Source organism: Oncorhynchus nerka, linkage group LG6, assembly GCF_034236695.1.
Source record: "Oncorhynchus nerka isolate Pitt River linkage group LG6, Oner_Uvic_2.0, whole genome shotgun sequence".
Classification (NCBI taxonomy): Eukaryota; Metazoa; Chordata; class Actinopteri; order Salmoniformes; family Salmonidae; genus Oncorhynchus; species Oncorhynchus nerka.
The window spans coordinates 67253575-67279223 of NC_088401.1; the positions used below are offsets into that span (position 1 = coordinate 67253575).

General features: G+C 45.0%; 1 protein-coding gene across 2 annotated transcripts in view; it reads left to right on the plus strand.

Moving 5' to 3' along the window:
* The window catches only part of glra4a (glycine receptor, alpha 4a), a 79717-nt gene extending 54427 nt beyond the window's left edge, over nt 1–25290 (plus strand). Inside the window, exons 2-11 of one of the 2 annotated variants that reach the window (XM_065019816.1) lie at nt 9110–9243; nt 11083–11150; nt 12723–12946; nt 13845–13927; nt 18859–18996; nt 19279–19493; nt 20342–20491; nt 20582–20665; nt 22061–22189; nt 24034–25290. In XM_065019816.1, coding sequence (XP_064875888.1) covers nt 9110–9243; nt 11083–11150; nt 12723–12946; nt 13845–13927; nt 18859–18996; nt 19279–19493; nt 20342–20491; nt 20582–20665; nt 22061–22189; nt 24034–24330 — 1522 coding nt within the window. In that variant the 3' untranslated portion in view covers nt 24331–25290. The remainder of the gene's footprint in view (nt 1–9109; nt 9244–11082; nt 11151–12722; nt 12947–13844; nt 13928–18858; nt 18997–19278; nt 19494–20341; nt 20492–20581; nt 20666–22060; nt 22190–24033) is intronic. The other variant, XM_065019815.1, reaches the window with a different exon arrangement.
* The last annotated feature ends 359 nt before the right edge of the window (nt 25291–25649 follow it).

Sequence of the window (25649 nt, forward strand, 5' to 3'; positions counted from 1 at the left end):
AGCATATGTTTGCAATTGATGCGCTGAATATGGGCTCGGTCTAATTAAAATGAATCTAATTTGGTGAATTCTACACAGAGGCGCTGCCAATTTGCTTCTTGTAAGGCAAAATAATTTCAACAATGCTTAAGTAACATGAGAGAAGAGAAGCCCGCACTCTGCTCTTGCTAGTATCACTGTTCTTTATTAAGCTTTACGAATCGGCCTTAAGGCCTTCGTCTGAGCTTTTGGGAGTTTTATTTTTTATTTAATTTGCACCCTTATGTAGACATTGCTCAATTCAATGCATCGAATGGGGTTGGAGTGAAGGAAAATGTACGTGTTACCAAATATAACAATGTGTATTTCATAAATATTCTAAAAGTGATTTTTAGACGTGTTTAATATACTTAGTACACACTTTATTCTAACATTTATGAAATTCAATGTTATATTTTGTATCATTTTTCCTCGACTCCAAGAAGAAGAGCAGAGTGCGGGTTTCTTCTTTTTCTCATGTTTTTCAATTGTTACCATGCACCTGCAACAGAGGTCAAATGTTCCAGTTCCTTTTTTGAATAACAGAGGAAAAGTAACATTGAGTAAAATAGTTTGAGACTTGCATTAAGGTAGGTCGAGAGGCGAGGATGTATTATTTAAGACTGTCCACGCTAACCGTGTCGGCTATAGCTTTAATGTGGTGAAAGAAGAAGTATAGAAGTGTGTTTCATAGACTCCTAGGGGTCCAATGATGCCTGTGGAGAGAAGAGTTGGTGCCCTAAACACTGACCCCGACACCCTTCCCCCTTCCTCCAGTTTAAATATATTTAATACAATGCAGTTCAATGCATTATATTATTGTTCTACAACTCCTGACTTGTCTGTTCTGTTCTCTTTCACTTTCAGTTGCATCTTCGCATTGTCCCTGCATTGTAGTGAATGGTGTTGTTAGCTGTCTCTCTTGCTTTACCTCGGCCTTACTGGTTGCCTTACAACTCCTCATGAAGATTATAGCCTCATAAATCCAAGCCTTGAGTTGATGGGAGAAAGAGAAAACAGTGCATTATGTATGGGGGTAGAAGACATGCTACTGTATAAAGCTGTTCAATGGCGCAGCAAATGTCAGAAAACCTTTAGCTAAGTGAGGCTAAGTGAGGCAGAAGGCTGGACTGTCTTGGAAGCATTGTAAGATATTTGGCTGCAAAAGCTCACTGGAGATAAACTCCCCAAATTAGCAGAAGGCTCCAGCCCCATATGACTTGCGTAGTCAACAGAAGAACAATGACGGTGAACATGGACACTTCAAACTCAGTACAAGTTGTGGTACCTAAAATAAACTCCCTACGCCCATGAGCAAAATCTTTTACTGTGAGCCTTTAATGACTGACATAAGTAATGTATTAATATTGTACCATCTGTCAAATCAATAATTGATGAAAGCTTGAAAAGCAACTAAGGGAGGCCTCCAAACATGTTTCCAATAGTTACAGGACTGTCAAATGTTGTTGCTGTGCCGACCGTACACTCACTGCTCATGAGAGGGCTGACGGAAGTCGACACAGTGCTTCCTTCTCAAACCAGACTGTCAGCATATTACACTGGGTCGACACAATCAACACAAGATGAAGATATACACACCCGCCTCCCTTAATGAAATGGGAAATATTGGTCCTGTGGTTTTCTGACAAAGTTAAATATCGCATTCATTCTGAATTAGTACTATGCAGTTGCATCTTTGATGCTAAACAAAAACTGACATTCAAGACAGGGAGTTGAATACACTAGTCACATGGCATGAATACACTAGTCACATGGCATGAATACACTAGTCACATGGCATGAATACACTAGTCACATGGCATGAATACACTAGTCACATGGCATGAATACACTTGGCACATGGCATGAATACACTAGTCACATGGCATGAATACACTAGTCACATGGCATGAATACACTAGTCACATGGCATGAATACACTAGTCACATGGCATGAATACACTAGTCACATGGCATGAATACACTTGGCACATGGCATGAATACACTAGTCACATGGCATGAATACACTAGTCACATGGCATGAATACACTAGTCACATGGCATGAATACACTAGTCACATGGCATGAATACACTTGGCACATGGCATGAATACACTAGTCACATGGCATGAATACACTAGTCACATGGCATGAATACACTAGTCACATGGTATGAATACACTAGTCACATGGCATGAAGCTATCTTGAGGAAATGACATTCTCGCTATGCGTTCATCGGTCTCGGTTGTTGCTCGAAGAGAGATTGAAACTAACGATTCATGCTAAATTTCTACATGTAAAATTCAGTGACGAGGATGTTTTACAGGATTGATTTTTTTTTCTCACCAAAATGCATTCTGAAAAGCTGTTGAGTTATAATGCAATTCTCCTGTTGTATTTGGTAATAGCACTGTTCAAGGTTTGCCCAATCCCACAGCTTTGAGGTTTCCAATTGCATTTGATCTATGGCAGAAATATAGATTTTCTTCTTCTCCTCTCCAACGGCAGAGCAGTTACAAGTCCCCGTGTCTCTCTTTGTTTATCATTTCAAGAAATATGGCAACAATTTAACCTCCGTTTCAAAACACATTGTTGACCAAATGTTGTTATTTGTCTGAAAGTCAATAATAAACTAACCACATTACAGGAATCTGATACACAGACAATACAAGCCTTCTGTGAGGAGGGAAGGAGAGAGGTAAGGAAATCAGAGTTGTTAGATATTCCTGGACACGCTCCGATGTGGATACAGAGATCAGACGAGATGTAGAGAAGGCCTGAAAAGGTCATTCAATGTCCCCAACTTGCATCTCAGTGATTTAGGAAGAGGCCCTGGGTTTTATTTAACAGGCTCCTGCTGCTCTGTCGAGCCATCACCACTGACCTAAAGATGCAAGCAATACAGACTTGATGGAGGCCACAACCTCTGTCAGATAGTTGCACAATTTACATTCAACATCGGGGTCATTTCTTTACACTTGACGACGCAGGACAGTGTAGGCAAGACTCAGATTAGAAATGCGTTAGGGTTGATGGAGAGTTGGTGTGCTGTAAAGCCTAAGGGGATGCATAAGGAAACCCACAGCTTTCAAGGGCACCTGGGTAAAGATTCAAGATTCACATGAGAGAGGGCTGCAGACCATTACAAACAGGACCGAAGAACTAGTGAACTGTTGTGGACTGAAGGAAGCCTATATAATGTTGGGAAGGATCCAAACTCGAGGACCACTCTCTTTTATTTTTTATGTCTTTGAAAGTTAGCTTGTTATAATAGCAGTCAGTATGTACCGGGGTGGGTTGGACGGTCCAAATAAATATATTCTCAGTCCCGAAGTCAAAATTCTAACTGCTTATTAAAGTAACAGCTTTAAAAACAATAACATTTCAATTGTATTTGTCACATGCTTTGTAAACAACAGATGTAGACTATCAGTGAAATGCTTACTTATGGGAGCTTCCCAAGAATGCAGAGAGAGAAATAATAGAAAAGTAAATCACGTAATAATAGATTCACAATGTACCGATAACTTTTCTTTATACACGGGGTGCCAGCACTGAGGAGACATCTCAAACTGAACTGTCCTCAGTGCTTATTAGTATTACCAGGCACATAATGAGTCACCTAAAGACCGCTCCACGATTCTAGGCTGAAATTCACTCATTCTCTCAAAAGTATGTCTTGCCTAATAGCTTTGTTTCCAGAGCATTGCCTCACTGATACAGTATATGGGAGGGAAGTAGGTTGGCTTATGCTCTCGGCTCACTCCGTCTTGAGCGAGAATGTGAATAAAATAAGTTTCCCCAACTCCCCTGAACCCTTTTGCGGCTTAACTGACATGGGCGTCATAAAATGGACACCCTATGGAGATTTGTTCGGTTTTCACGTAATTGTCCTCAGTCACCTTCCCGCCGGCCTGTCACAATCACCCAGAAATCCATGCCAACACCTTCGCAATTGTATTTAAGGAGACCAGTTTCTCATGTGTCAATATTTCTTGAAGTCTGAAGAGAACTGTCACAGCTATTTAGTTTTTTAACGCTCGAGGCGAGATCGAGTCGCAAATTTGCAGCTCAGAGGAAATCGCTATTTCAAACTTGTCAAGAAAATCAGATTGCTTTTGTCTTTGGAAATGTAATTTGGAGCTTGGTCTCACAGCAGATAGGAATGAAACATATATTTACTGGATAGAATTCTATTCAGGTTACCCATACAACGTTTTGTGTGTGTGTGTGTGTGTGTGTGTGTGTGTGTCTGTGGCCATAACCGAGAGTAAAAGAGATGGAAGGTGCATCAATGCAGTAGCATCAACTGTAAACTTCATTCAACAGCAGATGAACCAAAGACTAGGGGGAATTCAGGAACTTTCCCGCAGTAAGAGAGACTGAGATATATCTCAGTAGAATCCTCAGGGGTATATAGTTGATGATTGATTTTCAATGGAGGGTGGAGAAAGTGAACGTTAGTCAGACATCCAAGGAGACCCCAAATCAAAGGTTTTACTCTCATTTGTCATTAAAAATGCATGGTTTTTGTGCAGGCATCATCTTATTAAACACATCACAGCATAGTTTGAGTGAGGGATTTGTGATACTATTCAAGGCTTTTAAACCATTTTATTTCCTCTTTAAATGTAGTCATCAGAAACACCAGAGTATCCCACTCATGTAAAAAAAAAAAGACAATCATATCTATGTAGCTAAGTTTGCTACCCGGTTTCATCAGATTTGGGGGCTCTTCCAGGATTGAATGGAGTCAGTGTTGTGGCTTTTCGAGGTGTTTGCCTGTGTAGCTGGCCAACGCATGTTGGGTTTCACTATTTTTTTCATACGCAACTCTATACACATCAAATGCGCCAGTGCTTCTGAAATGGAGGTGGTGGTTTGTTGAACCATGATATTTGGATATGTAACCTTGCCTGAGACCTGAACTTGTGTGCTAGTTTCTCAAGCAAATGCCTTGGCTTTAGCTCATTAGGCTAACACAGTCTTGGGCACGTAGGAGACCGGGGTTCGAACAAGAGTGTATGGGACTCAGCAGATGACTACAGTTCAGAAACCTTGTGATCTGTCTGGAACCTTCACCACCCAGGCTACACAGGGCACCAGGCTATTCAGGGCACCAGGTTACACAGGGCACCAGGCTACTCAGGGCACCAGGTTACACAGGGCACCAGGCTACTCAGGGCACCAGGCTACACAGGGCACCAGGCTACTCAGGGCACCAGGTTACACAGGGCACCAGGCTACTCAGGGCACCAGGTTACACAGGGCACCAGGCTACACAGGGCACCAGGCTACTCAGGGCACTAGGTTACACAGGGCACCAGGCTACTCAGGGCACCAGGTTACACAGGGCACCAGGCTACTCAGGGCACCAGGTTACACAGGGCACCAGGCTACTCAGGGTACCAGGTTACACAGGGCACCAGGCTACACAGGGCACCAGGCTACTCAGGGCACCAGGTTACACAGGGCACCAGGCTACTCAGGGCACCAGGTTACACAGGGCACCAGGCTACAGGGCACCAGGCTACACAGGGCACCAGGCTACTCAGGGCACCAGGTTACACAGGGCACCAGGCTACACAGGGCACCAGGTTACACAGGGCACCAGGCTACACAGGGCACCAGGCTACACAGGACACCAGGCTACACAGGGCACCAGGCTACATTGGGCACCAGATTACACTGGGCAGATGGCACACAGGGAGCCCCTTCACAGCCCAGGTTACACATTGCACCAGGTTATACTGGGCACCAGGTTACACTGGGCACCAGGTCACACAGAGACTCTCTTCACAGCCCAGGTTACACATGGCACCAGGTTACACAGAGCAGAGAGGGAGCCTCTTCACAGCCCAGGTTACACAGAGCACCAGGTTACACAGAGCAGAGAGGGAGCCTCTTCACAGCCCAGGTTACACAGGGCACCAGGTTACACAGAGCAGAGAGGGAGCCTCTTCACAGCCCAGGTTACACAGGGCACCAGGTTACACAGAGCAGAGAGGGAGCCTCTTCACAGCCCAGGTTACACAGAGCAGAGAGGGAGCCTCTTCGCAGCCCAGGTTACACAGGGCACCAGGTTACACAGAGCAGAGAGGGAGCCTCTTCACAGCCCAGGTTACACAGGGCACCAGGTTACACAGAGCAGACAGGGAGCCTCTTCACAGCCCAGGTTACACAGCAGAGAGGGAGCCTCTTCACAGCCCAGGTTACACAGCGCACCAGGTTACACAGAGCAGACAGGGAGCCTCTTCACAGCCCAGGTTACACAGGGCACCAGGTTACACAGAGCAGAGAGGGAGCCTCTTCACAACCCAGGTTACACAGAGCAGAGAGGGAGCCTCTTCACAGCCCAGGTTACACAGGGCACCAGGTTACACAGAGCAGAGAGGGAGCCTCTTCACAGCCCAGATTACACAGTGCAGAGAGGGAGCCTCTTCACAGCCCAGGTTACACAGGGCACCAGGTTACACAGAGCACAGAGGGAGCCTCTTCACAGCCCAGGTTACACAGGGCACCAGGTTACACAGAGCAGACAGGGAGCCTCTTCACAGCCCAGGTTACACAGTGCACCAGGTTACACAGAGACCCTCTTCACAGCCCAGGTTACACAGGGCACCAGGTTACACAGAGCAGACAGGGAGCCTCTTCACAGCCCAGGTTACACAGCGCACCAGGTTACACAGAGCAGAGAGGGAGCCTCTTCACAGCCCAGGTTACACAGCGCACCAGGTTACACAGAGCAGAGAGGAAGCCTCTTCACAGTCCAGGTTACACAGAGCAGAGAGGGAGCCTCTTCACAGCCCAGGTTACACAGGGCACCAGGTTACACAGAGCAGAGAGGGAGCCTCTTCACAACCCAGGTTACACAGAGCAGAGAGGGAGCCTCTTCACAGCCCAGGTTACACAGGGCACCAGGTTACACAGAGCAGAGAGGGAGCCTCTTCACAACCCAGGTTACACAGAGCAGAGAGGGAGCCTCTTCACAGCCCAGGTTACACAGGGCACCAGGTTACACAGAGCAGAGAGGGAGCCTCTTCACAGCCCAGGTTACACAGTGCAGAGAGGGAGCCTCTTCACAGCCCAGGTTACACAGGGCACCAGGTTACACAGAGCACAGAGGGAGCCTCTTCACAGCCCAGGTTACACAGGGCACCAGGTTACACAGAGCAGACAGGGAGCCTCTTCACAGCCCAGGTTACACAGTGCACCAGGTTACACAGAGACCCTCTTCACAGCCCAGGTTACACAGGGCACCAGGTTACACAGAGCAGACAGGGAGCCTCTTCACAGCCCAGGTTACACAGCGCACCAGGTTACACAGAGCAGAGAGGGAGCCTCTTCACAGCCCAGGTTACACAGCGCACCAGGTTACACAGAGCAGAGAGGAAGCCTCTTCACAGTCCAGGTTACACAGAGCAGAGAGGGAGCCTCTTCACAGCCCAGGTTACACAGGGCACCAGGTTACACAGAGCAGAGAGGGAGCCTCTTCACAACCCAGGTTACACAGAGCAGAGAGGGAGCCTCTTCACAGCCCAGGTTACACAGAGCAGACAGGGAGCCTCTTCACAGCCCAGGTTACACAGGGCACCAGGTTACACAGAGCAGAGAGGGAGCCTCTTCACAGCCCAGGTTACACAGAGCAGAGAGGGAGCCTCTTCACAGCCCAGGTTACACAGCGCACCAGGTTACACAGAGCAGAGAGGGAGCCTCTTCACAGCCCAGGTTACACATGGCACCAGGTTACACAGAGCAGAGAGGGAGCCTCTTCACAGCCCAGGTTACACAGGGCACCAGGTTACACAGAGCAGAGAGGGAGCCTCTTCACAGCCCAGGTTACACAGGGCACCAGGTTACACAGAGCAGAGAGGGAGCCTCTTCACAGCCCAGGTTACACAGAGCAGAGAGGGAGCCTCTTCACAGCCCAGGTTACACAGAGCAGAGAGGGAGCATCTTCACAGCCCAGGTTACACAGAGCAGAGAGGGAGCCTCTTCACAGCCCAGGTTACACAGAGCACCAGGTTACACAGAGCAGACAGGGAGCCTCTTCACAGCCCAGGTTACACAGGGCACCAGGTTACACAGAGACCCTCTTCACAGCCCAGGTTACACAGGGCACCAAGTTACACAGAGCAGACAGGGAGCCTCTTCACAGCCCAGGTTACACAGTGCACCAGGTTACACAGAGACCCTCTTCACAGCCCAGGTTACACAGGGCACCAAGTTACACAGAGCAGACAGGGAGCCTCTTCACAGCCCAGGTTACACAGAGCAGAGAGGGAGCCTCTTCACAGCCCAGGTTACACAGGGCACCAGGTTACACAGAGCAGAGAGGGAGCCTCTTCACAGCCCAGGTTACACAGAGCACAGAGGGAGCCTCTTCACAGCCCAGGTTACACAGGGCACCAGGTTACACAGAGCAGACAGGGAGCCTCTTCACAGCCCAGGTTACACAGGGCACCAGGTTACAAAGGGCAGACAGCACACAGGGAGCCTGGGGGAGGGGCCTGGGGTGGGATAGCCTTCCATAGTTCACAGGAGGGAGCCAGGATCGTGACTGATACGCTAACAATTGCATCAAAAGCATCGTGCAAAATCAGCGGCATGCCAGCCAGGAGAGATCCATCACACATGCCAGGGCCCGTGGGCTCCGGAACTGCTCTCTCCCCCTCTCTCTCTATCGCTCTCTTTCTCTCCTTGGCCTGTTGGGCCTGTCAGTGGCAGACTGAGCCATGCAGGAGCTGGAATCAAAGCCTTCCTCCCCTGGTGTGACATTCACAGCATTTCAATTGAGCCATCAATCTGTCAAGCCCCACTGCTGCTAAACCAGGCTGGATTACACACTGAAAGGGGGAGTGCAGGGGTTGGATGTGGATGTACCTTTCCCCTTTCGCCACCTCACTGTAGTTAGGGTCTATTGAACACTATGTACTGAACATCATGTGACAAACGATGGGTTTTCGGAGGCGGCCGTGTAAAAGTTTATTTTCTCTCATTATGTGTATTCCACTGATGCCAATTTGAAGTTTCTCTAACTCTTGCTTCTCTCTCCCCCTCGTTATGTGTTTGTTTTTGTTCTTCCTCAGACCGGGCTCCTGTAAGGAGGAGATAAAGTCCTCTAGTAGGACCGTCCCCTCCTCGCAGTCCCCGTCTGACTTCCTGGACAAGCTCATGGGGAAAAGGTCTGGCTATGACGCCCGCATCAGACCCAACTTCAAAGGTACCTTAAGTATTTTCAGAAGTGGGCCACAGCTCCCATAAAAAACACTGAAACTTCACGGAATGAATGCAAGCGGACAGCCACTGTTTTTAATACAACGCTGAATAGGACTTGCCTGTAGAAGTATACAGGAAGCATAGAACTGCTTACTTAAAGTTTGAATTCTATCCATAAATGTACCCAGATTTCTATTATATGAAAACATTTTAATTACTGAATGCTATAATGTCATTATTTTGTTAGATACTTCTCCCTAATAGCTGTAATCATATTTTTTCGAAGCCATTTTAGCTGTCACGCTAGCTGCTCAGCCAGAAATATTCACAAATCATGGGAATCCGTTGTGCTGTGCAGACACTGTCTCCCTCCGAGGCACGTGTTGCTAGGCAACGCCCTGCACTTGCCTGGGTAGGCCTTCTCCCTCCATGGCTAAAGCCAGCGTAAGAAACGTGCTAACAAACGTTTGTGCTATGAAACTAAATACAACTTCTTTGCTAGATTCATGATGGTGTTAGAAAAAGCAAGGAAAGTGAACTCATTTGCCCATGCTAACGTTCAATCAAACCGTAACCGAATGCCTCATTGCCGGTCTGCCTACTTTCCATAGCAAACCATTTCATGAACGGGGTGGTGTAAATCAAATTTGTCACATACACATGGTTAGCAGATGTTAATGCGAGTGTAGCGAAATGATTGTGCTTCTAGTTCCGACAGTGCACTAATATCTAACAAGTAATCTAACAATTCCCCAACAACTACCTAATACACACAAATCTAAATGGGTGAATGAGAATATGTACATATAAATATATGGACGAGCGATGGCCGAGCGGCATAGGCAAGGTGCAATAGATGGTAGAAAATACAGTATATACATGTGATATGAGTAATGTAAGATGTGTAAACATTATTCAAGTGGAATTATTTAAAGTAGCATGACTAGTGATCCATTTATTAATGTGGCCAGTGATTGGGTCTCAGTATAGGCAGCAGCCTCTCTGAGTTTGTGATTGTTGTTTAACAGTCTGGTGGCCTTGAGATAGAAGCTGTTCTTCAGTCTCTTGGTCCCAGCTTTGACTCACCTGTACTGACCTTGTCTTCTGGATGGTAGCGGTGTGAACAAGCAGTGACTCAGGTGGTTATTGTCCTTGATGATCTTTTTGGCCTTCCTGTGACATTGGGTGCTGTAGGTGTCCAGTGATGTGTTGTGCAGACCGCACCAAGGCTCTTGAGCCTTGCGTGCAGTTGCCGTACCAGGCTGTGTTACAGCCCGACAGGATGCTCTCGATTGTGCTTCTGTAAAAGTTTGTCAGGGTTTTGGGTGACAAGACAAATTTCTTCAGCCTCCTGAGGTTGAAGAGGCGCTGTTGCGCCTTCTTCACCACACTGTCTGTGTGGGTGGACCATTTCAGTTTGTCTGTGACGTGTACGCCTAGGAACATAACATTTTCCACCTTCTCCACTGCTGTCCCTTCGATGTGGATAAAGGGGTGCTCCCTCTGCTGTTTCCTGAAGTCCCCAGGATGTGGGGACAACAGACTGGGATAGGGAGCGATTGAATTGTCCGTAAACACACCAGCCAGCTGGTCTCCGCATGCTCAGAGGATGCGGCTAGGGATAGTGTACATAATAAACTGGCCACTGAGTGGCTATTTCATACTTGCTCCACATAAGAGAGTTAACAGCAAGACACTCACCACTTCCTGTACATACAATAACCCTCAGTGTCATTCAAAGATTTCAAAATGATCTCTAACAAACTTTTACACAGCAGGTCAAACAGTTGAAAGGATTCTTCCATATAAGGAGTGATGGATTGTCTTTTTATCATTTCTTCAGGTCCGCCTGTGAATGTCACCTGCAATATTTTCATCAACAGCTTTGGGTCCATCACGGAAACTACTATGGTGAGTCAACTGACCAACTTGAATTTCCACAGTGAATGAACATCCTGGAATAAGAAACTGTTTTAAGCTAATAATTTAATGTGTTGCTGACTGCTGCCATCTTGAATGGGTCTCAGAGAGACAAACCTGTATAAAGAAAGGTGAAATAAAAAATTTAAATGAATATGCGCTTTATACAAAATACCATAATTATCCAGGTAGCATGATAACCCTAAGGCAGTCTCATTGCTTTGTAATCATGAATGACCGTGATAAGGAGCATATTTGAGCAGGCTACTAGCTAAATCCCTGAATTGAAGAAAGATACATCTAAATGATCTCCTCCAGCTAATACAATACCCTGTTAATTCCTACCCTTTGGCCTGCTCACTATTGGATCAATTCCCTCACCTCTCTCCCTTTATTTCCTGGAGCCTATCAGAGCAACCTTCAGAGACCAGTGGGTCAGTGATGTTCTGATAATGAACTGTCCACTCTGCAATTAAAATGAAAAATTGGAGGGGGAAAAAAAGAGTGAAATGGGAAGAAGTGCGAAAGAATCTCTCCCTGTAAGCCTGTCCAATACAAGAGGGAAAGTGCTTGGTCAGTAGATTGTAGTTGTTAAAGGCTCTTTTGGCACAGAGGGCTGGACCCCAGGTTAGGTCAGTGTGGACAGAGGACACTTGTGATGTCACTGGACAATGTGGTAAAGGCCTAGTGTTTATTGTGATAAATGTGTTGTGCTGCCCTTAGTTTATTTGTGGTACCTCATGGGAACAGAGACAGACCGTTATGAACTGCCGGAGGAGACAGACACAGCTGAGTCTTTCAATACCATGAGCATTTACTTAAATGATTCACTTGAATAACTCCTGTGACTAAATGAGGACGTGAACTTTTTGTGGAATTAACCAAATTTCAAAGTAGTCATTCATTGATTTTGCTTCCCACAAAGCATATTTTTGTCATTTCAACAGGCACTGAACAGAACATAGATTAACCCAGAATCTGGTACTTCATTCTGCACTAAGTATTCTAGGTTATTGTCTGTGATTTCCCCCTTTACAAATGGACACAATGTCAATTACTCCTGCATGACTCCTAATTCCTTTAGCGTAACCCTAAACTACATAGATTCACACTACTTTCCAAAGTATAAATACACCCTACTTTTCAAAGAACTAATTAAAATGTTGCATTGTCTTGGCTATAATTAACAACAGTAAAGGTTATTCATTGAATCAGACTTCCTACTTTACATCAGAGACAGACGATCATGAACCGAACAAGCTAATTGAAGAATTGAAACCTGGCAATGGTATCACTTCATTAATTGCCTCCTATAGTGTGTGACAAGGTATGACACACTGTTTCAAACTACTATGTCTCAATCTCGATTCATCTTCCACAATTCCTGACGTCCTACCTCCTCGCCTCCTTCTCAACCGCATTCCAGGAGAAGTTCCAAATCCATCCCCTCTGACCTTTTTTCCAGTGCGTTTTTGAGGAGGTGGCGAAGAAAGAGAATGCGAGGAATCGAGGAAAGATTCATGGAGAAAGAGACGATTACTAAATGTATTGGTCAATCCACAGGACTACAGGCTCAATGTGTTCCTACGGCAAAAGTGGAACGATCCCCGCTTGGCTTACCAGGAGTACCCAGACGACTCCTTGGACTTGGATCCTTCCATGTTGGACTCCATCTGGAAGCCTGACCTTTTCTTCGCTAACGAGAAGGGGGCTAACTTTCACGAGGTCACCACCGACAACAAACTGCTGCGGATCTTCCAAGATGGGAGTGTACTGTATAGCATCAGGTGAGCAGAAACAATTCTGTCTGTGGCCACAGGGGGAGCAAGTGAGTTATTCAAGATGCTTCTGTCTGTGGCCACAGGGGGACCGAGTGAGTTATTCATCACATTAACTTTGATGGCAATATATTAGTCCCACAATCAAAAAGTTGATCTATCTCTCCTTCATCAACATTCATGACCCCATGAAAGGAATTGAAAAACATGCAGTTAGGCATACCATATTGGTTACAATGGCAGATTTATTCGCTAACAATCACACAGTAGTCCAAAAGGCATTTTAGTAGCTACCTCTCTGAAACCGAGGACACAAAGAAACTTCGGAGGCTCATTCGTCAGTGTATTTGTGGGGGATATTTTTGAGCCTGGAATTTCACGTCATCGCAGCACGATAGCGATGGGGCTCCTGCTGCGAGCAGCATAGCGCTGGTGCCTCTCGTCTGTCCTCTGGGCAATGCATTACAGCAGGTAATTACACGGCTTCTCTTAACTCAAACTCCTTAATAGTTACTTCTCTTCCCCGCGGCTCCTTGAAGGCTCAATGCATCAGCGCCTCAATAAATAAAGGGAAGGATGTGTCTACCAATTAGTTTGCTATTGTAACCAAATGGCATTGTAACTCACGGCATCCTTTGCAATTTGCCTTTTCCGATAACGCTCACAATTCATGCCATAATGTATAGTACAGAGTTCATCTTGGGATAGGTCGTAAAACTGTCCACCGTCAAAGCATTAGGTGAGTTTTAATCAAATGTCTGCCCTGTGAAGCACCTTTGGTGACCTTTGCAGCTGTCCTCCTTGCCTCTGTCTTCATTTCTCTCTGTATGTTATAATTCTCTTCTTCTACGCTCTCCTTTGCCCTTTACCTTTAACCTAAAGCTGCCCTTCTCTCTCTCTATCTCAGGCTGACTCTCATCCTGTCCTGCCCTATGGACTTGAAGAATTTCCCCATGGATATTCAGACCTGTACCATGCAGCTTGAAAGCTGTGAGTCTCCCTCTATCTCCTTCCTCGTTTTCATCTCCTCCTCCTCCCCTTTTCACACTGGCTATTAGCTTATAGATGGAGCAATTTTAGTTGTGAAAATCTTAATCTTATCATCACAAAGGGGTGACATTGATTGAGGTTATATTCAATGCCTGAATGTGACCGGCTAGGTTTTGAGTTGCTGCTTTTATCAAACATCCTCTGATGACGGTTACGCATGCATAAAATAAAAGATGGACTTTCTGACACCGACTTGTGTAGTGCAATAACAAATTACACGCTTTTTATTTTACTAGACAAGTCAGTTAAGAACAAATTCTTATTTTCAATGACGGCCTAGGAACAGGTTAACTGCCTTGTTCAGGGGCAGAACAACAAATTGTCGTCTCGAGGATTCGATCTTGCAACCTTTCGGTTACAAGTCCAACGCTCTAACCACTAGGCTACCTGCCACCCCTTTGACAGTGATATCCTTTAAGGGCAATGAAATTAATGTGCAGTGTATCAAACATGTAGGAATCTCTTCATAAAAAATATAAATAGAACAAAGTCAGTGGATAAATCCTGGATATAGCATGTCCTTCCTTATTACCTAGATAAAAGGTCAAGAAAAAAAGTCAATTCGCTACCCCCTTGCCCCCAGCACTGATGGCATCTGCCCCCTACAAATCTCATTTCCAGGATATCAATAATGAAACCTTCATTTTATGTTCCCTTTTATTATATGACTCACCCCTGGCGCCCTCCACAAGGCCAGACAAAATAACTTAAGTCTAGTTGATATTCCTATTGCTTTGCCCCTCTGTTTCAATTGGAATAGTTTTACTAGTTTAAGAACTTGCTTGGAGCAAAAACAGACTATACCAAACATTAGGAACACCTTCCTAATATTGAGTTGCACCTCCCCCCTGTTGCCCTCAGAACAGCCTTTAAGGTGTACCACAGTATGAGTCATAATACCCATAAAACCTAGTGGTCAAACAGGGAAATGGTTCCAATATTTTTTTCCATTGGAACCATTTCCCTGTTTGACCACTAGGTTTTATTGCTGTTATGAAACCTCCACTGTTGGCTTCTATATGTCGGGGTATGGACACTACTAGGTGTCCATGCCGGATGCTGGCCCGTGTTGACTCCAATGCTTCCCACGGTTGTATCAAGTTGGCTGGATGTCCTTTGTGTGGTGGACCATTCTTGATACGCATGGGAAACTGTTGAGTATGGAAGAACCCAGCAGCATCGTAGTTCTTGACACAAACCGTTGTGCCTGGCACCTACTACCGTACCCTGTTCAAAGCCACTTAAATATTTTGTCTTGCCCTTTCACCTTCTGAATGGGACACATACACAGTCCGTGTCTCAATTGTCTCAAGGCTTAAAAATCCTTCTTTAACCTGTCTCCTACATCTGTGAGGTTCACTATTCTCAGCATTGCTCTACAGAGTAACCCTATACCACTGTCGTCGTCCCATCCGTTGTCTGCAGTTAAACCCTCCTAAAGTGTGGAGATCAAGTGAGGAGAGATCTTGTCCAACAGCGGAGAACGTGCCAGCCAGCAGGTTTACTACCTGACAGGGCCATTACAGGAGTCCTAATCCTTTCTGATTAAAGGAAGCCCTCCTCTCCGTGGCTCTAAAGGGGCCGGCCAGCTCTGTTTTGACAAGTGTTAGTACACCGCCCAAGGGTGTGATCACCTTGTCTGCCCGGGAGGACAGGGCGAGGACACAGTTGCAGGTTTAACTGCCACGCGATGTGCCAACTGCCAACGCTGCCACATTGAGAGAGAGCGAGGAGGGAAGGGAGGGGGAGGGAAAGAGGGAGTGGTCTGAGGATTCCAGTGCTGTTTGTTAGCTGTAATCTTGATGCCTTGAGCTCTAGTAAACATTTACATTTTTAATGTTTGCCTTATTCTGACAGATCATGTAGATATTTCATATTTCAAACAATCTTTTAAACCATGATGTGTTCTTGTGACCCAATTTGGTATCATTAAGCTAGTAAGTAAATGGATAAAGTGTAAATCCACAGGACAGAGTTAGACTGGACTAATTCAGAGCACCATCTAACTGTGTTTTTTACAGGGACAAGGCCCATAAACATCAAAAAGAGACCAGACCACATCAATGCGAAACCATATTCTCTGCTAGGTAACCTTGTCAAACACATCCAGACCGTCCAGAGAACATTTCATCACCGTTATGAAAACCTTGATATTCTCCTTGCTCGTTAATGAAGGTTGTGTGAATGACTCAGAACTCAACAGGGGAGAAATACATGTGTTTTAGTGGTGGCGTTGTTTTCAGTCTGCTGGTAAGGATCGGGGGATAATATCTTCAATAATTGATGTCTTTGTTACTCAGGCCCCAAGGGGCCCCAGATGGACATCAGTAGTATTATTCAGATGTGTAAAGTATTCCACGGCAGCCTCAGCTTACTGTCCTTTGTCTGAGGCAAGGCACTTCTAAACAACTCCTGTATACTGTGCTCTAATGGGCGGCAGAGGGTGGGGTGTGTGTGTGTGCAAAGCAATTACAGTCTCGTCTTGAGTGGTTATGTACGGGTGCTTGGTCGAGTGTGATGTATGTTTGCTTACACTGTAACCTCGCCAAACTGACAGGCTTTGTGGGTCTTCAGCGGCGCAAACACGTGTAAGCGAATGCAAGGGCAACCCTGCATCCATTAAGCCATTAGCTCCCGCTGTCGGGGAGGCATGCACCTCACGTTCACCCTTCGCATTCAACCTTCAAGCAACCGGTCTGCCACTTTGGAAGCTGTGGCGTATGACCTTTATCATGACAAACAGGCGGGGAGGGAGATGTGAACAGAATGACAGCTGGACTGAGGGACATCACCCTATATATCCCACACCTCTCCCTCCCTAACTCTTTACACCCTGGTCTATCTCTGTCCAACCCTCCATCTCTCCCTTTCTCAACTCTATCCCTCTCTCCATATGTCTATCATTTAAGCTTGGGCAGTATACTGTATACCAGGTTATTTGTAAATGGCCACGGGATGGTTTTTTAATACCATTTGAAACTTTCTTTGAAGTTTTTCAATACATTGTAGTTACTTTTTAAGTAAATACCTGCAGTCAACTTGTGCAATGCGTTAGGAGATAAAGCAGGTTATTACATATTATTTTACATTATGAAGCTTATAGTTCCCCAGAACAGCCAGTCACGTGTAAATAGCACAAAGGGAGAAAGCCGGAGCAGGTGAGTCCAGCTGTGTATTGACGGGTCGCGTTTCATATTGAATGTTTTTGGTTTCAATCGAGTGATAAGGGACGTGCAACTATAGATTTCCGTCTGAAATACGTTAGTGCAACACATTCGGCAGAAAATTGGTTAATTTTCATGAACAGAAGTGGAACGCTATTCAGCTGATTCATGGCCATCCTATTTCTAATGTTTATCATGGTTTCTTGAAGTTCATCTTGAATTTTACCAGAGAAAAGTAGGTTCGCTATACCAAGAAAAGTACCAGAGAAAAGTAGCTACACATCAGTCAAAGCACTGTCTGCTGATAGAATGCCCATTCTTGAATTCTCATGAGTGGAGAAGTGCAACTGAAGCACAAAATGTGTGTGATGCCCAGCAGAAATGACAAAAATAAGCATTTGAGATCTGCCTTTACAAAACGCAGAATAAGATTTCTTACGTATATTATCTTTTTTTCCTGCGTGAAAAAATCAGTTTAACTTCCCTTACGAAAAAAGATTGCAGTCAGAGTGCAGTATAACCGAGGTGCAATACAGTATAACTGCAGTTAAAGTGCACTATGCTGCAAATACGGCTTTTAAAAAAACTATTTTTTTTACTACGGTAATTTTGCAGTGTAACTGCAGTTACAGTGCTATATAACTGCAGTTATAAACTGGATGGTTCGAGCCCTGAATGCTGATTTGGCTGACAGCCATGGTATATCAGACCGTATACCACAGGTATGAGAACATTTATTTTTACTCCTCTTATTACATTGGTAACCAGTTTATAATAGCAATAAGGTACCTCGGGGGTTTGTGGTATATGGCCATCATGGTTAAGGGCTGTATCCAGGCACTCCACTTTGCGTTGTGCATAAGAACATCCCTTAGCTGTGGTATATTGGCCATATACCACCCCCCTCCGTGCCTTATTGTATAATTATATTGCAGTACACTGCTGTTATTCTGCAATTACTGTGTCCAAAATACCACAGTCGACTGCAGTTACTGCACTTTTTTTGTAAGGGTTGCTAGTTATCTAAGTAAGATACTGAATTAATAAGGTGACGGGGCATCATAATGTCTTAGCTTTCTGCCGTGTCAAAGAAGTCAAAGCCCTTTGGATGAGTTATCTGTACAGCTGCCAATGCTATCTTTTTGATTTCCTTGCATTTTTCTCCTCTGCCTGTCTGCTCCTCTCCGCCTGCTCTTTTCCCATCTTCTCAGAGCAGAGCAGGCAGGCCCCTTGCCCTAGCGACTCCGGACAGACACAGTGTGTACACATGCTGCTTCAGAGCAGACAAGCATGGATCAAAACATTGTTCATTTGCGCAATGTCTCATTCACATTCGCTTGTAAATGTCTAAACTCACCAAAAGTGACATTCGGTAGCTCCTACATATATTTATAACTTTATGAGCTGGATTGCCTGTCTTTGCAATTTGTTATTTTCGTGTGTGTTTGTTAGCATATTTAGCTAGCAGACTCATTGGAAATTCGCTGTTACTTGTGCTACTTTTGTTAGCATTCTGGAAACAGATTCCCAATGGTCGTTTTTTTGCATTTGTTTGGCGCCCCCTAGTGTATTAAGCATGTAATATTGTAAATCCCAGAATGAAGATACAAAAATCTGGAAACCGCTCAACACTTATATCTTGCCCTTTGCACCTCTGTTTCTCAATCTCTCCCACTCCTCCTCCCCCCACTGTCTCGTTCTCTGTAGTTGGGTATACCATGAATGATCTGATCTTCGAGTGGCTGGCCGAGAACCCGGTGCAGGTGGCTGATGATCTGACGCTCCCACAGTTTGTGCTGAAAGATGAGCAGGATCTAGGCTACTGCACCAAGCACTACAACACAGGTGGGACCTTGGTGGAACTTCACTTCCATTGTTCTTCTGGTAGAAACATAAATGAGAGTATAGAGGTTTGGGGATTGAATCCAAGTTTAAGAAAAGTTCAGAGCATAAAGACGGTGCTTTATGCTCACTTAATTATATATATTTTTCTCAGTTAAACTAAGTGCTCAATGGAGTAGCAACAACTTCCTTATCAACATGGACCTGTGGCAACTTTTCCAACCTACACATTTAAACATTTAGACTGACACACATACTTGCCATTTCTATTGTTTCCGGTGGCAGGTAAATTCACCTGCATCGAGGTTAAGTTCCACCTGGAGAGACAGATGGGCTATTACCTGATCCAGATGTACATCCCCAGCCTGCTCATTGTCATCCTGTCCTGGGTCTCCTTCTGGATCAACATGGATGCTGCCCCGGCTAGAGTGGGCCTAGGCATCACCACCGTGCTCACTATGACCACCCAGAGCTCTGGGTCCCGCGCCTCTCTACCCAAGGTCAGCAGAGATAATGGTCTACCAACCTCAGGGATGTAGTGTTAAAAAGTAAGGCAAGTAAGCGGGATGATGGACGGCGAGTATAGTAAGTGCTAGCGCGCGTAAACACTATACACCAGATGCGTCGCTGTCAACGCAGTGCTTGTAGGAACCGCTAGATTTGGTGGGTATGTATCAGAATCTTTCAAATTGTTTCAGTCCAATCAAATGACTCCTCTCCCAAATGCTGATTGGCTATTTCAGATGTCACTTTAGTAGGCTGGTTCAAAGTAGACCATGCCAATATTCGAAGTATGAAGCTAAGATCAATCTGATGTTACCCCTGGTTATCGTCACCTGACCGATCAACAGAACGCAATGTAACGGTCCAGTTCATAACCAATACTTCCAGCATCTGCAATGCTTGCCATGACACACATGTGGAAGTACCTGGATAAGTAACTGCTGCCTCACGCTAGGCCTCTAGGTTTGACGGGTTAAGAAAATATCACAATAGCTAGGTTAGACTGAATAAGGAGATATCACAATAACTAGGACATGTCTAGACAGGTAGCTGACAGACTATTGAATTTCCAATTTGAGTTTGATCTGTTTTGACCTTGGCGTGTTCATGAATAGAGCGGAGTTGACTTTACCTGGGTCTTACTGTGACCTCTCAAGGATGATGTCTGCCTGTATCTTATTGACTCCCATTGGAATTCTGAGCCATTCTAAGGACATGGCTCCATAGTCTGCCTGGTTGAGGGATGGGTTGAAAGTCACACCTCCGTCATTATGCGCACCAACACCTCAATTGATTGGCTATTGATGACCCGGCGACATTGTGTACTCCTTCCCTGCGTCTCCAGGTGTCCTACGTGAAGGCCATTGACATCTGGATGGCCGTGTGCTTGCTGTTCGTGTTCGCCGCACTGCTCGAGTACGCAGCAGTCAACTTTGTCTCACGGCAACACAAGGAGTTCATCAGACTGAGGAAGAAGCAGCGGCGGCAGAGAATAGTGAGTGTAAACCACCACACACACACCTACCTGTCATCTCCTATCACACTGACTTATGCCCCATGTCATGGTGCGCCTATGTTTATTCAGAGACTGACAACGGCAACACACTACAGCTGGCCGTCACATTACATGAGAAAGATCAGCTCGTTTCAGGCTCAGCTCATTTCCATGGTGAGCACTAACTTGCATAGAGGTTTGTGTGCTCCCTGCTCCCCCCGGCACACCATTCCCCTGCTGGGTTAACAGGCTGTTTTCCAGCCTCACATCACTGGAACTCTGGGAAAGTAATACAGGGGGTTTTAAAGGATGAATGAGAGCTTCAGACTTAAATTGCTGATCTGAAGTATTACTTTCCAGGCAAACAACCAATCCACCATGTACCCACTTGTAGAGAGTGTAGAGCGGTAGTGCTACTGAGAGCATATGATCAAATGGAAGACCCTTTAGTGAAACAGAATTAAATCTCAAGAGCAGAGACAAGAGTCCGAAAGAATCACATTAAGCTGTGCTCCAAAATGGCTGGGCTGCTTTCCCAGACTTGTAGTAAAGCTTCCACTGTCCAGGGCAGACAAATCCCACAGATTTAATGGACCGTCTACTGGACCCAAATCAATAACAGGGGAGAAAATGATTGTCCACGAGAGCAAGAAGTAACTCCTCCCATAGCGGCTATATCGGTCCGTTAACACAGGACTAGTAAAGGGCCAGTACATTACTTTTGTGAGGAAATATTAATATTGTTTTTTAATTCCTATTTTTTAGCACCCCTACTTCCCTATGACTCCTCCTCTCCACATCAGTTGGGCAATTACTCCCGTCGAGAAATTTGGCTTCTGAGTTATCCATCTAGGGTGGTATTGAAGCAAAGCCTTGGTCTGATGGAGCACACCTGTCTACTGCCACCGACTGACCAGGGTTCATCAATACCTATTGTACCTCCATGGTCTTCAGCTTTGAAAAACCAGAGAGAGCAGTTAGACCCTGAGTTCCAAGCACCCATGTACCTCTACTGTATACACAACTTACATCATACAGGAATTATAATGTGTTATATTATAGGGTGTTTGCCGAGCCAACAATTGTAGGGTGTTTGCCGAGCCTACTCTAGTTCCTTAAGGATATTTTCCTCAGCCTCCTGAGCCACAGTAATTCCTTTGGTAACAGCTATGGATGATGAATTGTACTTTCAACGTTTTCCTTGAGCACTTCTGACTTAAAGACTAAATAGCATAGCTTGTTTTCCATTTAGTTCCACATCACCATGTTTGATACATTTTATGTCCACTTCTTTTATCACACGTTTTGGCTCAAAGCCAGTGCTTTAGCTGAATTTGGAATGAAGCAGAGAAGATTTCCTGCACTCAGCAAAAAGCAGATTAGCATTTCTGTGGAATTAAGTTTGAGGAACTTAGCGACTCTTTCTCTCGGGACCCTTGTAATATAATAAAAGCTGAGCAAATAAGTACACAGTCCAATGTGCAACTGGTTTCTGACTGGTATTGAGAGAATAGCATGGTTTAAAATGGCATTATTCCAATCTGTGTACTTGCTCCTTTCCCTACGGAGGCCATGGCCTTGGCCAATCAACCGGGGAGTGTAGAGTCACTGAGGAAAGTGAACGACCTGCCTAGCAACAGCACTACCAGCACCAGCTACCACGGGAACCTGAATCAGCACTGCAGCGCCTGTGCCAGGGTAAAACCAACCCGTGTCACCCCAAACTTAATGTCTTCCGCCACTTCTGATCCCCAAACTGAATGTGGTCTGCTCCACCATGTGTTTGCCTAAAACAAGCCCCTTCTCACTCTCCTTCCCCTGGTTTGGCTCCTGACCTTCACTCCGTCCTAATTATAAACATTTATTTGAAGTCCGATGCCTTTCTATGTCTGCGGCTCCAGGTGTGTTCTCTCCCTCGTCTGTAATCACTTTGTGGGGGGGGTTTCACAGTGCCTTCAGAAAGTATACATACCCCTTGAAATATACTTACCTGTTTGATTTCAAAGTGGCGACAACTACTTGCTGCTCTGACCCCCAGGCCAAAGTCGATAATGTAAAACGTTGGTGTGAATTTCTAGCAGTCGGGTAAAAGGAAAGTCACCAGAAGTGCAACTCCATTTTTAACACCAACTTTTCCACATACACTCAGTTTACACTGGCAATAGGGCAGTTCGGGCAAATACCCGGTGGGCTGGTCCATCTTTAGGACGCAGAGCGGGCGCAGCCCATGGGCATGCAAATGTTATGATTTTTGCTCAGAATGATCACCATTTGGCTAATTGACTGCTGTCCAATTAACCAGACGCTGGCCCAAAATGGACCGACCCAGGTCCGGTGTGTCAGAAATGCCCTGGCCAATTTCTGGTCCTTGTCCACCCCTGCTCTGCAGAGTCAGGACACTGCATGCTGTTGATCCCAGTGGTGAGAACGGCACTCCTCTTCAACAAATCACAAAGTGTGTACCAAAGCTACCTGACTGGGGCCATGAGCACGGGCCAATGACGATGAGTACCTATTATCTTTAGTGAAACGCATCATTAGACCTCAGCACATGACGTACTGTAGTTTAGGTGGAAGTAGAAGAGATAATTAAGTGCAAGAAGATCTCCTCATCCTTCTGTTGTAAGGTGTAATTTGTCATTGTGCAACAGATAAATGGTTAGTTTCTACCAAGTTCACTTACAGCCAAGGAACAAGGCAGGCAAGTTGGAGAGGGAAGCCAATGCTCATTATTGAAGAAAGGAACATGGCGGAGCTGAAGTTGGGCAATAAATGGGGACATATTGGTAACTGCCCTTCACTAAGGGCATTAAGGGTCAGGGAGAGAGACACTCGAGGGGGGGAGGGTCAATTGACTCACTGCCTTCACACTGACTATTAATCACCCAATTTAGATCCTACATCTCCACTTTCCCCCTGCCAAATGGCATCTCTCAAGGTGTCAAAGGACTGTCAGCGTTAAGCTACATGTCTATTAATATTCTCCACAAAGAAAGGGAACAGGGCGTCTCACTCTGCGTGGAAAGGGTGCCATCCATCACATGGTAATGCCCATTGTGAGTTTTTTGTCGGACCCCGACTTTTCACTCAGGCACCTTGAGAGATCATTAAAAAAAGTGTCCTTAGCCTACAAAGAAAAATGGAGGTGATTTTTGTTATACTGATAATTAAAACGTCCCCTTCGCTTTAATGACGCTGTTGACACTCCAGAAAGGCAGATGATTGAACAAAAGTGATCTTAGGTCGCTGGCTTGATTAATCAATCAATCAATCAAATGTATTTATAAAGCCCATCTCTCATAAAGAATCCATCACACGAGGCAAAAGTACAGCACTTTAGACTGGAAATACATCTCCCTTTAAGTTATATTTTCAGGCATGCTTGATGTTTGTTTTTTTTTATATCGTGCCCTCACCCTATAGCCCTTTTGCTACGATACACCCCAAATGCCTGCGTCTGAGAATTATCCACTGGGAACAAATATGAGCTAATGCCAGTTGACAGTGTGAAGCCAATCTGTGTTTTCCTTTTGATCCCCCAGGAAGAGGAACTGGCGAGAGACAGCCGTGGGTTTTACTTCCGTGGCTACGGACTGGGTCACTGCCTACAGACCAAGGACGGAACAGCTGTGGAGGGGGCAACAGTCTTCACCCCGCCACCCCCAGCGGTGTCCACTGTTTATGATGGCGAAGCGGTCCGCCAGCGCTTTGTGGACCGGGCCAAGCGCATCGACACGATATCCAGGGCCGTCTTCCCTCTGAGCTTCCTCTTCTTCAACATTTTCTACTGGATCACCTACAAAGTGCTGCGACACGAAGACATCCATGCAAACTTGTAATACACTCTCTGCTCTAATCCCCACAACTTCCTCATTGTTTCATGCTACATTTCAGTTTTTCTTCTTTCAACCAAAACTGCCTGCAAGATATACATTAAAAAAGGAGGATTAAGTGTTTCAGAGGCATATGCTTCATAACCATTGATCCTAAAAACTCTGCTCAGGTAGGTCTTCGGGATCTCAGAGCGAGAGCATGTGAGCAGAGAACGAAGTGAAGATATGGATTCAAACTGGTGTTAGATTGCAGTTTGTTTTTTGCATTCTCTTTTATCTTACTCCTCTTGTTTTGACTGGATTACAGCAGATGCTACAGGCGCTAGACTAGAGACATAACAATGCTAGTCTTTGAACTTCTGCCTGAACTCTGAAGTCGTTGTCTTTGCCTTTAGCCATATTCCAAAGTGAATATTGATTGTAGCTGGATGGATAATGCTGACTTGAATTTTAACACTCAATGCATCTTTGAATGAATGTTTTTAAAAAATAACAATTAAAAAAAAGGCTTTTTTACAACTTTAGATTGCCAAACAAATTAGGGAGGGATTGGGGTCTTTGATATTCTGGATATTTAAATGGGGTGGGGATATGTTGTTTTAACTACATATGACGAGATTATATATGTATCACACACAAATGTATAAACTGTAGATAAACAGAGTTGTTCATCGATTGCACACCTCACAAATGTGTATTTCCTTTTGTCTAACATTTGAATAAATGGGATATTCTGCCAGGAAATCGCAATTGCTTTTGCTCCTCTCTCGCTAAATGTATTGTTGGCGGAAGATCGAAATTGCTTGCATCACAGAAGAGCAGAGCTGTAATACACCGAAGATTCAAGACTGACTTTTAAAACAGTCAGGAAATTAATTCCCCAACAGATTTACAGCATCATAGACAATTGCTTCCTGTTATAGTCTTCCATTATAAACTGGGTGGTTGGAGTCCTGAATGCTGATTTTGCCAAAAGCCATGGTACAGTATATCAGACAATACCACAGGTATGACAAAAAATACATTTTTACTGTTCTAATTGCATTGGTAAGAAAGTTTATAATAGCAATAAGGCACCTCGGGGGGTTGTGGTACAGTGGAGCAAAAAAAGTATTTAGTCAGCCACCAATTGTGCAAGTTCTCCCACTTAAAGATGAGAGAGGCCTGTAATTTTCATCATAGGTACACTTCAACTATGACAGACAAAATGAGAAAAAAAAATATCCAGAAAATCACATTGTAGGATTTTTTATTTATTTATTTGCAAATGATGGTGGAAAATAAACTTTTGTTATTGACCAAATACTTATCTCAATACTTTGTTA